General features: G+C 57.8%; 2 protein-coding genes across 7 annotated transcripts in view; both read left to right on the top strand.

Moving 5' to 3' along the window:
* The first annotated feature begins 3,029 nt into the window (after positions 1-3,029).
* On the top strand, positions 3,030-8,317 carry ERAL1 (Era like 12S mitochondrial rRNA chaperone 1). The gene is made up of 11 exons (XM_059865921.1): positions 3,030-3,137; positions 3,326-3,601; positions 3,690-3,817; positions 3,892-3,969; positions 4,104-4,150; positions 4,513-4,574; positions 4,971-5,083; positions 5,491-5,865; positions 6,301-6,450; positions 6,704-6,784; positions 7,008-8,317. The coding sequence occupies exons 1-11, from the start codon at positions 3,050-3,052 to the stop codon at positions 7,128-7,130; spliced, it is 1,521 nt and encodes a 506-aa protein (XP_059721904.1). The 5' UTR covers positions 3,030-3,049; the 3' UTR covers positions 7,131-8,317.
* Positions 8,318-9,363: 1,046 nt separating this feature from the next.
* Positions 9,364-11,049, top strand: part of FAM222B (family with sequence similarity 222 member B) — a 36,231-nt gene continuing 34,545 nt past the window's right edge. The window contains exons 1-2 of one of the 6 annotated variants that reach the window (XM_059865705.1): positions 9,388-9,438; positions 9,950-10,167. The gene's annotated coding sequence lies outside the window, so the exon portion shown is untranslated. Of the gene's footprint in view, positions 9,439-9,639; positions 10,168-11,049 lie in introns of those variants that run through there. The other 5 variants (XM_059865707.1, XM_059865703.1, XM_059865704.1 and 2 more) reach the window with 5 other exon arrangements.

The raw sequence follows: 11,049 nt of genomic DNA, 5'->3' as shown, positions 1-11,049 counted from the left end.
TGTCACTGCTCTGCACCCAGGCGTGCCTGTGCCACAGTTTGGGGAACACTGCAGGCTCCAGGACACCTCTGGGTCACAAGAGGGACCAAAACAGGAGGTCCCTTGCAGCCCCCCAAGTCCCCACAGCCTCATGCCCTGGGACAGGCTCAGAGCAGGGCTTGACCCTGTTCCCCCTCCTGCCAGGGTCTGCCCAGGCCAGGGGGAGTGTGGGCCATGCTGCCCCTGCTCCTGTCACCCAGAGGTGACAGTGGGTCCAGGGACACCTTTGTGTGGCAGGGCAGGGTCCCTGATAGCCAGAGGCTGCTGCTTATCGGGGACCCGAGCACAGCACGCAGGGGATTATCATTATCACCTCCCCCCAGGCGAGTTCCAGGAATACCAGCCTGGCCTGGCACAAACAGCCTGGCACAATGGCACAGGATGTGGCCCTGTGGGGACAGACAGGGTTGGGGGACACAAATAACCGGGGTCATGCACAGGCAGGTGACACTCATGGTCAGGGGGTGGAGCCGTTTGGGGACACGTGTGGTCAGGGGACAAGTGTGACCAGGGTCATGTGCCATGAGGGGACACAGCCCTCTTGGGGACACACATGGTCAGGAGGGGCCTGCCCTTGGGGGGACATCCCTCCAGGGGACACAGATGGCCAGGGGACCATGTCCTTTGGGGACACCTAACTGGGGTAGACATCCCTCAGAGGTTCACGTCCTCCTGGGAGGAGGAATGTGTTCCCAGGTTGTCCCCAAAGGCAGGAGGGCAAATCCTTTTTTTGGGGACACACTGCTAGGGGTTCATGTTCCTCAGGGGAGCAAATATGGCTGGGGGCACAGCACTACAGATGTCACCCACCCCAGGGGACACAGGCTCCCTGTACCCACGTGTACCCTGTACCTCACCTGAGGGTGCCTGTGTAGGGTGACCCCCACTCCCAGATGTCCCTATGTCCCTCCTCTCCACTCCCAGATGTCCCTCCTGGGCCCCCTCCCCAGGGGCTTCCACACCCCCCCCCCCCACACCCCGTTTCCACTGGGAACCAGTTTGCAGTGGGGAGCTCCCAGTTCAGGGTCCCCACAACTATGGGAAGGGATAATCCTGGTGACCACAGGAGGATGGGGCATTTGTGGGGCCACCCTGAAGTGGAAGACACAGGGGGTGGCCCCTTGCAAGCCCCAAATCCCCCCATGGACGGTGCCAGGCTGGGTGGGGGGGGAGCTGCTCGGGGCGGTGTCCCCCGGGCATGAAGGGGTTAAGGGCCCCGTCCAGCTGTGCAGTGCAGATGTGAGATATGCAGATGAGGCAGAGCAGGTTTTATAAGGCGGGTGCAGATCCAGCACCCCACAGAGCCCCAGTGCCACCCCCACAGGTAGGTGCCACCACCTGGAGCTGCTGTCCTGCTCGGGGAGGGTGGGACTGGGGGGACAAAGGAGGGGTTTGGGAACCCCAAATCCTGCTCTGAGATGGGGTTATGGGATAAAAGGAGGGGTTAGGGGGGTGCTGTGGTGGGGAGGAAATTGGGAGCCCTCAGTCCCACTCTGGAGCAGCAGAACTGGGGGGGCAAAGATGGGGTAGGGGGGTCTTGGGGTGAGGGGACAATTGGGAACCTCTGCTCCTCTCCGGGGTGGTGGGAATGGGGTGACAAGGAGGGATCGGGGGGACACCTGGGTAGGGAAGTCACTGAGAACCTATGTCCTGCTCTGGGGTGGTGGAACTTCGGGGAATAAGGAGCAGGTGGGGAGGTGCTGGGGCAGGGAGGCCTCCAGGAGCCTCAGGAGGAGACAGGACCGGGGGGACAGGGATGGCTGAGGGTGACACCGGGGTGACAACGGGCTGGGCTCCCTGACCACGCTGTCTGTCCCCTGCAGGCTCTGCTCTCCTCCCCGCGCTGTCCCGGGCAGGATATCATCGTATACTGTAAGTTGGCTATGAGACACTACAGTATAGATGATGTACTCCCCGGGCTGCACCGACCTCCTCCCGCCGAGCGACCACCGGGACACGCCCGGGCCACCGGGGATGAGCGACACGGGCTGGGACATCCCGGGCTGGGACATCCCGGGGGAAGAGGATCCGGACCCAGCCGGGCACCCGCGGCCGGCGGGGAAACCGTTACCATTACTGAGTTTAGTAATGGTAACGGTTCTGCCGACGGCCGGCAACGCGGCACGGCACGGGATGGAACAGAATGGCACGGGATGGGACGGGAATGGCACGGGGTGGGACGGGATGGGATGGCAAGGACACAGTGATGGAGCCCTGGGGACGGGTACAGGACAATAAAGAGAGTTACAGAACCGTGGCTCCACTTTCCTTCCTCACCACATCCCGGGCCTGGTGAAACTTGGCACTGCGGTCACTGGGAGCACCAGGAGGGCACTGGTGACACTGGGGGGACACTGGTGACACTGGTGTCACTGGGAGCACTGGTGACACAGGTGACACTGGTGTCACTGGGGGGGGTGCTGGTGACACTGGAGGGGCACTGCTGACACTGCTGACACTGGGGGGACACTGGGGGCAGTGGTGACACTGGGTGGGCACTGGTGACACTGCTGACACAGGGGGGACACTGAGGGCACTGGTGACACTGGGTGGGCACTGGTGACACGGGTGACACTGGGAGCGCTGGTGACACTGGGGGAGGACCGCTGACACTGGTGACACCGGGAGCAGTGGTGACACTGGTGACACTGGGGGGGCACTGCTGACACTAGTGACACTGGGGGCGCAATGGTGACACTGGTGACACTGGGGGGCACTGCTGACACTGGGGGGGCACTGCTGACACCGGGAGCAGTGGTGACACTGGTGACACTGGGGGGCACAGGTGACCCCGCGGCGCCGCCACCTGCACCCTGCGGTGGCGCCGGCAGGGGGCGCTCCCACGTCCCCGCCCCGCCCTGTGCCGCCGGCTCTCGGCCGTTTCCATCCCACAATCCCCCGCGGTACGGCGGCGCTCTGGCCCCGTTCGCTCGCTCTCTATGACCCCGCGCTGTTCGCCAATGGGAGCGGGCACCGCTTGCCTTCCCGGCGTGCCCCGCGGCGCGCCAACATGGCGGCTCCCATGGCCGCGGCCGCCGCCCGGGCCGCGCTCTGGGCTGCCGATGCTGCCGCGGCGGGGCCGCTCCGGCTGGGAGCAGGTGCAGTGGGGTCGCGGGGGTACTTTGGGGGCGGCTGGATGCGGGAGGTGGCGGGCGGGATGCCGGACCCGGCCGAGAGGCCTTGTGGTGGGGTGAGCGCTGCCCGGACGCTGCGTGTGGAGGGGGCGACCCACGCGAGCTTGGTGTGTTTCAGGGACGTTCTTGATAAATTCGGTGTTTTCTTCCAGCTCGCCTCACGGGGAGCTGCTGGAACGGGAGCAGCTCGGCGCTGGGTGGGATCCTCAGTGTTCCCAGCCGCTGGAACGGGAGCAGCTCGGTGTTCGGCGGGATCCTGAGTGCTCCCAGCCGCTGGAACGGGAGCAGCCCGGCGCTGGGGAGGATCCTGAGCATTCCCAGCCGCTGGAACGGGAGCAGCTCGGCGCTGGGCAGCCTCCTGGGCATCCCTGCCGAGGCCCCGCCTACCGCTCTGGGCCAGCACCCGCCGCCCGTGGCCACCGACAAAGGTGAGTGGTGACGGCTGCCGCCCCGCCCCAGGGCTGCCCTGACCCACCGAGGGTTTGGCACCATCTGAGCTCCTCCTTTCCCCGGCAGAGGAGCAGAAACGCCTCCTGGAGAATCAGCCCGACCAGCCCCCGCAGCCCAAGGTGCTGAGGATCGCCATCATCGGCGCTCCCAACGCCGGGAAATCCACGCTCTGCAACCAGCTCCTGGGCAGGAAGGTGAAGCTGGGGTGCAGCTCAGGCTGTTTCCGGTTTTTTTTGGCAGTGTAACATGTTTAATTAATTTCCTGCAGGTTTTCCCAGTCTCCAAGAAGGTGCACACCACCCGCTGCAAGGCCCGGGGTGTCATCACGCACGAGGACACGCAGCTGGTCAGTCCTGGAGCCCAAGGGCAGCATTTGCTCATCTGTGTCCCTTGGGATCACCTCTCATTGCACAAAGATGGGGTTTTCCCCTGAGCTCTCGCTGCTGGCAAACTTCAAACGTTTGTTTTTGCCTTTCCTAGATCATTCTGGACACACCTGGCCTCACAAATCCCTTAAAAGCTAAAAGGTACCACCACTGGCGTGGGGAGGGAGGGTGTGTGCTGCCTAGCAAGAGTAATAAAACAGGAATGTGATTTTCACTGTGCAAAGTCTGTAAAACAAGAGTGAGCTGAATGCATGTTTTTAGCCATATTTTGCTTTGCAGTATTTTTTAATTGCAATTTCAGTAGCACACAGAGCCTGTGATATCCCTTGAGCCTTTTTATGTGTGGTTCTGTGTATCTGCACATGACCAGGGATGTCACAATCCCCAAAGCAGCTTTGTGGCAACTGGAATGAGGGAAAACCCTCTTTTCCCCCTAGGTTGAGAGGGAGGAACACAATTGTAATGAAGTGTGTCTACTTTATTAATTTGTATTTGTCTTTCAGGCATAATTTAGATGAAGCCATGCTGACAGACCCATGGGACAGCATGAAACATGCAGATTTAGGTGGGTTTTCAACTCTTTCTGCATCAAACCAAGTCCTTTTCTGCCACACAAGTTCCCAGCTGTGGTATCTGGGTGTTTGCTGGCAGCACAGGCAGCCCAGGGAGTGTGAACAAGGAAAGGCAGAGAAAAGATCTGGAATATTAAGCTGAGGAGGGGATAAGAACTGCCTGGTGCCAAGGGGAGGCACTTTGGGTTAATAATTGGGCTTGGATGTTGAGATTTAGCACGTGTGATGTCAGTAGGGTGACATGGGTAAGCTGCATTTTTAGTGTTTTCAATAAAATCCTTCTTTTTGTGCCCCTCCTGAAGAGGGGAGTGACCATACACTGTAAAGCTGCAAAGTGAACATTCTGGAAAATGAGGATTCATCCTTTTTCCCTCCCTCTTTCCTGGCAGTCCTGGTTCTGGTGGATGTGTCAGATCACTGGACAAGGAATTCTCTGAGCAAGGAGGTGCTCAAGTGCCTGTCTCAGTTCCCCCACATCCCCAGCGTGCTGGTCCTGAACAAGGTAAATCCTGCTTGTTCTTCCTGCCTTCTTCAGGCACCACCTGGCCTCAGCACTGATGGGTTAAAGGACACAGGTTCCCCCCTCTGCTCCAGAATATTGAGGGGTGTGTGCACCCATTAAAAGCAGAAACACTCCTGAATTTATGCTGCTGTCTGGGGTTTAAATCCATCTGGAAAGAGGAGCCAGGTGAGCCAGGGAGAATCTCAGCAGAGCTGACAGGTTCTCAGTGGTTGGGCAAACTGTGCTGGCACACTCTGGTTTGGCCTCTGGTCACAAAACTGCCCTGTCCTGCAGCAGCTGCTTCCCTGGCTGGTTTCCTCTGGCTCCTTCACATCCAGGGCCCAGCTGCCCACCTCATTTAGGGTAAATCCTGACACCTCTCTCTCTCTCTCTCTCTCTGGCTTTAGGTGGATATACTGAAAAAGAAGTTTCTCCTGCTGGAAATAGCAACTGACCTGACAGAGGGAATTGTAAATGGAAAGAAACTGGAAGTGAAATCTTCACCTAAACAGGATTCCCGTTCTTCAGTAAAGCCTCCTCTTCATCTCACTCAGGCTTCTCCACCTGAAAGCAAGGTCCCAGGGTCTCCCTTTGGGCAGGAAAAGAATCAGGCCCAGGAAGGCTCTGGTTTGGACAGGAGCAGTGATGCTGGGGCTGCTGGCACAGGGGAAGGGCCAAAGCACCATGGAGCCAAGGATCTAAAAGATATGAAAGGCTGGCCACACTTCCAGGAGATCTTCATGCTGGCAGCTGTCCGTGGGGAGGAGGTGGATACACTCAAGGTAACTCCAGTCTGAGCTTGTGTCACACCTGGAGACTGGGCTGGGAGCCCAGCACTTCACACAGAGCCTCAGCTTCTGTTCCTGGCCTGGCATGGGGGGAAGTGTCGTGTGTCAGTGTGGGATGTGTCCCTGCTGCACCTGCAGAGTTTTCTGTACAAAACTCTCACCTGGGGCTCTCCAGACAGCAGCTTGTTCACAACAAGGAATCCACCCACTGCTGTTTCTCAGCTCCAGGGCTTCTGTGGGCTTTGGTGTGATACACACAGCCCTAGGGAGGGGTGTCAGAGCTTCCCTTTCTACTGTCCCTGCCCAAAACACCAAACCACTGCCCTGGTGCCAGGCCAGCAGCAGTGCCCTCTCTGCAGGAGGAGCACAGGGGTGGTGGCACGGTGTGGGTGACACGTGGCAGCTGATGGGGGTGTGCTGTGCCCACAGAGGTACCTCCTGATGCGAGCCAAGCCAGGCCCTTGGGAATTCCACAGCGACGTCCTGACCAGCCAGTCACCTCAAGAGATCTGTGATAATATCATCAGGGAGAAACTCCTGGAGTACCTGCCCCTGGAAGTGCCTTATGGAGTGACTCAGGTGGGAAGTGTGCCCAGGCAGACTCGGCCATGAGCTGTTTCATTGGGAATTTTGGGCTGTGTGATGAGAATCTCTGTTTGGATCTGTGGGATCTGCCAGTCCCTGTGGGATGACTCAGTTCTTGCACCTCAGGTGTGCTAAGACCCTTTCTGTGTGTGAGGGGGCCACCTTGTGTGCTGGTGTGTCCAAGGGAGGGGTCCTGGGGGTTCCTGAGGCTTTTCCAGGGTTGCTGAGTGCTCCATTGCTGCCCCAGGTGACAGACGTGTGGGAGGAAGGAGAATGTGGGGAGCTCCTCATCGTGCAGAGCCTCCTGGTGCCAAGGGAGTCTCACAAGGTGGGTGAAGGAAGAGAGATGGGATGCTGGGGAGGGTGAAGGGAGGTTCCCCAAGTCCATCCTTGCTGGGCTCCCCTCTCCCTCTCTTTTGGGAAGAGCCATGTACCCAGTACTGGCAACTGTGTTGCCTCATGGTTTAATGTTAGAATTTCCCTCTTTGCTTCTGTGGCTGCACCGTTCTCCTGGGTGAGTTTGATGATGTTCTCTCTGGGTTTTAACACAGAGGATGTTGATTGGAAGAGGAGGAAGTGTCATCAGCAGGATTGCTCAGGAGGCTGGCCAGGACCTGATGAACGCTTTCCTGTGTGAGGTCCGCCTGAAGCTCAAGGTGCAGGTGAAGGGTTGAGCACTTGGTGTGTTTTAACACCCCTTGAACTCTCTGATCATGTGGAGGAACCAGTCCTGGGGGTATCCTGGCACCTTTGTTGAATCCAGAAATAGAGGATGATGGAGTAACTACCGTGGGCTGAAGTGGAATATATTATTCTTTGGGAAAATGGCCCAAAAAATCTCCAGACCTTCTATGGCATTTGGCCTGGGGACAGACCCTGGAGAATCAGCTGCATCCATTTCTGGTCCTGCATTTCCAGAGCTGCTCCCCACTTCTCTTGGGCTGTGTCTCATGTCCTTGCTCTCAGGTGTTTGTACGTGGGAGTTCAGGAGCATCTCCTGCCTTGTAGCAAACAAAGGGTGGCAGTGAAGCATTATCAGCACATGTTTGTAATCCCTTCTGAAGGCTGAATCGTGGTCACACAGGGGGATGCGGACACCCCAGCCCAGCTGATGGTCTCATGTTGACTTTTCTCCCTGCCCTGTTGAAGCTGGTGGGTGTAGAGAGTTGGTTTTAGGGGTTTGCTGGCAGCTGGAACATCTGTAATGCCTGGCTGGCTTGTCTGTCATGCAAAACCAGCATGGACCCATCTTTAGGAATTCGAGTAGTTTATTGTATCACTTCCACATCCTCACTCTTTTCACCAGGGTCACAGATACAAACACAGCAGCTGCTGCAGCTAAAAAAAATCCCAAAGTGGGAAGAGCAGCAGGTTCTGCAGCTCAGGTGTAACAGAGAGCACCTGGCACAGCTGAGGCTGGAGGAGCAGGGCTGGCTCTGCAGAGCCCTTGGCATGGTGGAGCCTGGCACCACATTTGTGTGCCTGGGCCTGGTGTTTGGGGCTTGTTTTATCTCTTTGTCAGGTGTTTGGAGCACTGGGTACCTTCCTGCCAGAAATCCAGGTAATCCAGTTATAAATTAACATCTCTGAGGGAAGAAAACCCCAGCAGGGAAGAGATTGGGAAGGGTCTGGAGCCCAAACCTGCTCAGCCCCTTGTCCCTCTCTGGTGCTCTGTGAAAGAGATGTTTTACCCTTCTGCTGAAGAATTCTATCTGGAATGTGAGATCAACTGAAAACTGGGTTGGGAAACCTGCACAGAGTGTCCTTCCTTGTTCCCCAGGAGCAGGGGCTGCTGTGGTCCCTTGAATGCTGCTGTCCAACTTTTGTATTTCCCTTGCAATAAAATGAGGTCCCAGCACAAGTGATTGTTCTCTCCTTTATTCCTCCCTGGCAGCCTGACCTCACAGCCACCACCTTCCCTCTGTTTTATTCCAGCTCAAACCAGGGCACTTTGATGTCATTCCTCCTTCCCAGCTGAGCTTAGATCCTGTTTTCTGAGCTGTGACTTCTGGGGGGGGAAAAGCTGGGTAGGCAGGGTTGGAGGGGTCTCATGGGATGGGGTACAAGGGGAAGCTGTCCCCTCTGTGTGGCTGTGTCATGGGAGGGGTCAAGGTCACCCTGTGCTGCCCCAGAGCTTCATCCCAAGCTGCTTGCAGGGATGGAGCCGAGTGCCCAGAGCAACAGTGGGGACAGTGGAAATGCTCTTTGGCATGGCAAGGGTGGAGTGTCTCGCCTTCCTGACCTGCAGCTCCTTAACGAGCTTTGAGAATAAGTTAAATATCCCATTGCAACCCCATCGCAAGGGTGCAAATCCTCACTTCCCTGTGGAAAAAATACTTCAGGAAGGACTGACCCCGGCTGTGGGGGAAGGTGGCTGTCGAGACCTCGGTGTGGGCAGCACCGGAGCTGTGGCAGAGCCCTCTCTGTGTCCCCTTCCTGACCCCCCTGCATCTCCCTGTCCCTCCCCGCCATGTTCCTTCATGTCCTCCCTGTCATGCCAGTGCCCCTGCCATGACCCCATGTCCTCCCTATGTCCTTGCTGTGTCCCTCCCTATTCCCCATCTGTCCTCTTCATGTTCTCCCTGTGTCCCTCACATCCCCCAGTGTGTCCCCGCCATGTCCCTCCCTCATACCCCACCATGTCCCTCCCAGTGTCCCCCCCAATGTCCCCCCATGTCCCCCAGTGTGTCCCCGCCGTGTCCTTCCGTGTCCCCCCAATGTCCCCCCTGTCCCCGCCGTTCTCTGCAGTACCCCCGGTTACCGGCAGGGGGCGGCGCGGCGCTGCCCCCATTCCCCCCCCCCCCCCTCGTTCCCGTGGCCGCGGGGCCGCGCGTGCGCGGGGCGGGGCGGGCGGCGCGCGGGCCGCGCGTGCGCGGGGGCGGCTGCGCAGCCAGCACGGCCGGGGCGGGCGGCGGCGGCGGCGGAGGGGCCGGGCGGGCACAGCGGCGGCGGCGCCATGAGGCCCGGGCAGGGGCACCGAGAGTAAGTGCGGCACACGGCGGGAGCGAGGGCCCAGCCCCACCGTCACCTCCTCCTCCTCATCGTCATCCTCCTAGTCCCGCTCACAGCGCGGCGGGACGCCGCCGTTCATACCCCCCCCCACCATTGTCCTTCCCGGGTGTCCCCTCCCCCCGCCCGCTGAGGCATCACCGGTGTGCCGACCCCCCCCCATGTCGCGACACCCGCCGCCTGTCGCGACACTCGCTCCCAGCCCGCCTCCCCGGGGTCTCCCCCGCTCAGCGCGGAGCTCCCAGGCCCCCCGGTAGCCCCGGCGCCCTCGTTACCTGTCCCCGGTACCGCGCACACGGCCCCGGATCGCGATAGTGCGTCAGCCATCGCGACAGAAGTGCCGTCAGGGGGAAGGGGGGATTGCGGTCGCAGTGCGAGCACATCCTTTGTGTGATTCTTTCCCAAGAAAAGTGTCTTTTTGCGAGAGACTCGCAGGCTGGTTTGGGCTGGAAGGGACCTCAAAGCCCATCTCTCCCACGGGCAGGGAACAGGTATCGCCAATAAATCATCCGTCGTTTTTATTCCCCACCAACCGATTTTCAAGTGTCTGAAGAAGAAGAAGAAGAAACTGCAGAGCTGGACTCCAGTTCTCAGTGCACTCATGCAGCAAAGTACTGAGATGGTTTTGGTTCTGCAGCGTGTGAACCTCCCCGACCAACACCTGCGAGGGCTCACAGACGTCTCTCACCCTGGTAGCTCTAGGTACAAGTTTAGGATGAATCACAGATGCAGGTTGATTAGTTCAACCAGAATTTGTTCTACTCACTTCTTCCTACAGTCCTTTATTTTTCCCTAGTCACAGTCTCAAGAAAATACAAGTTTTTCTGGAAAACTTTTTGCAGCAATACTTTTTTCCTCCTTATTGCACAAACCCGGTTCTTTGTTGCTCCGGTCGCTGTGGGAGAGGAGGGAGCTGGGAGCTCTCAGGAGATAAGGTTGGGTTCCTAAGTGATGTCATTTGTGCTGGAGCAACGGCAGTGACTTTGTGATGGAATAAATCCTCCTGGACGTGTTGGGGCTTTGTGATTGTGTGTGTGTGTGCGCTGTGGAAACTTCGTCTGATTCAGCAGCCGGCTGAGAAAATTCTGTGCTCCACAGGCAGTGAGGGAATAGAGTGATGAGAGTTGCATTTTCCTTTCAGCCTATGTATTTCTGATCAGGGCTTTTTAAGAATTTTAACTTGTTAGAGTCTGTACATTTAACTGGGTGCATAAAGCAGTGGGGAAAAATGCTGTTCAAGGGTCTTACAGGTGTTGGACGTGGGGAGAGCAGGGTTTTGCAGCCAGCAGTAGAGTGAAGGATTCAGGCAGAGCTTTTAGGGGGGTCTGGTGTCCTGTAAAGCCAGTCCAGAGGGTCTGGAAGCTTGGAGAGGAAAAGCAGTGATAACAGAAAGCAAACTTGAAGCAAATGCATTCACTATTAATTTTCAGCAGAGGATCAAAAGCGAGTAAGAGTCAGAGGGTAAGGTTTGCAATTAACACAGGATCTAAGCTTTCAAGGAGAAATGCTTCCATAAAAGAAAGGCTATTTGTTTTCCAAATGGTATTTACGCTGGGTAGAATTTCTGAGGTGAAGAAATGAGAA

The sequence above is a fragment of the Haemorhous mexicanus genome, chromosome 22, assembly GCF_027477595.1.
Source record: "Haemorhous mexicanus isolate bHaeMex1 chromosome 22, bHaeMex1.pri, whole genome shotgun sequence".
NCBI lineage: Eukaryota > Metazoa > Chordata > Aves > Passeriformes > Fringillidae > Haemorhous > Haemorhous mexicanus.
Note: the sequence above shows the minus strand (reverse complement) of the source record. Positions and strands in the feature narration are given on the sequence as shown.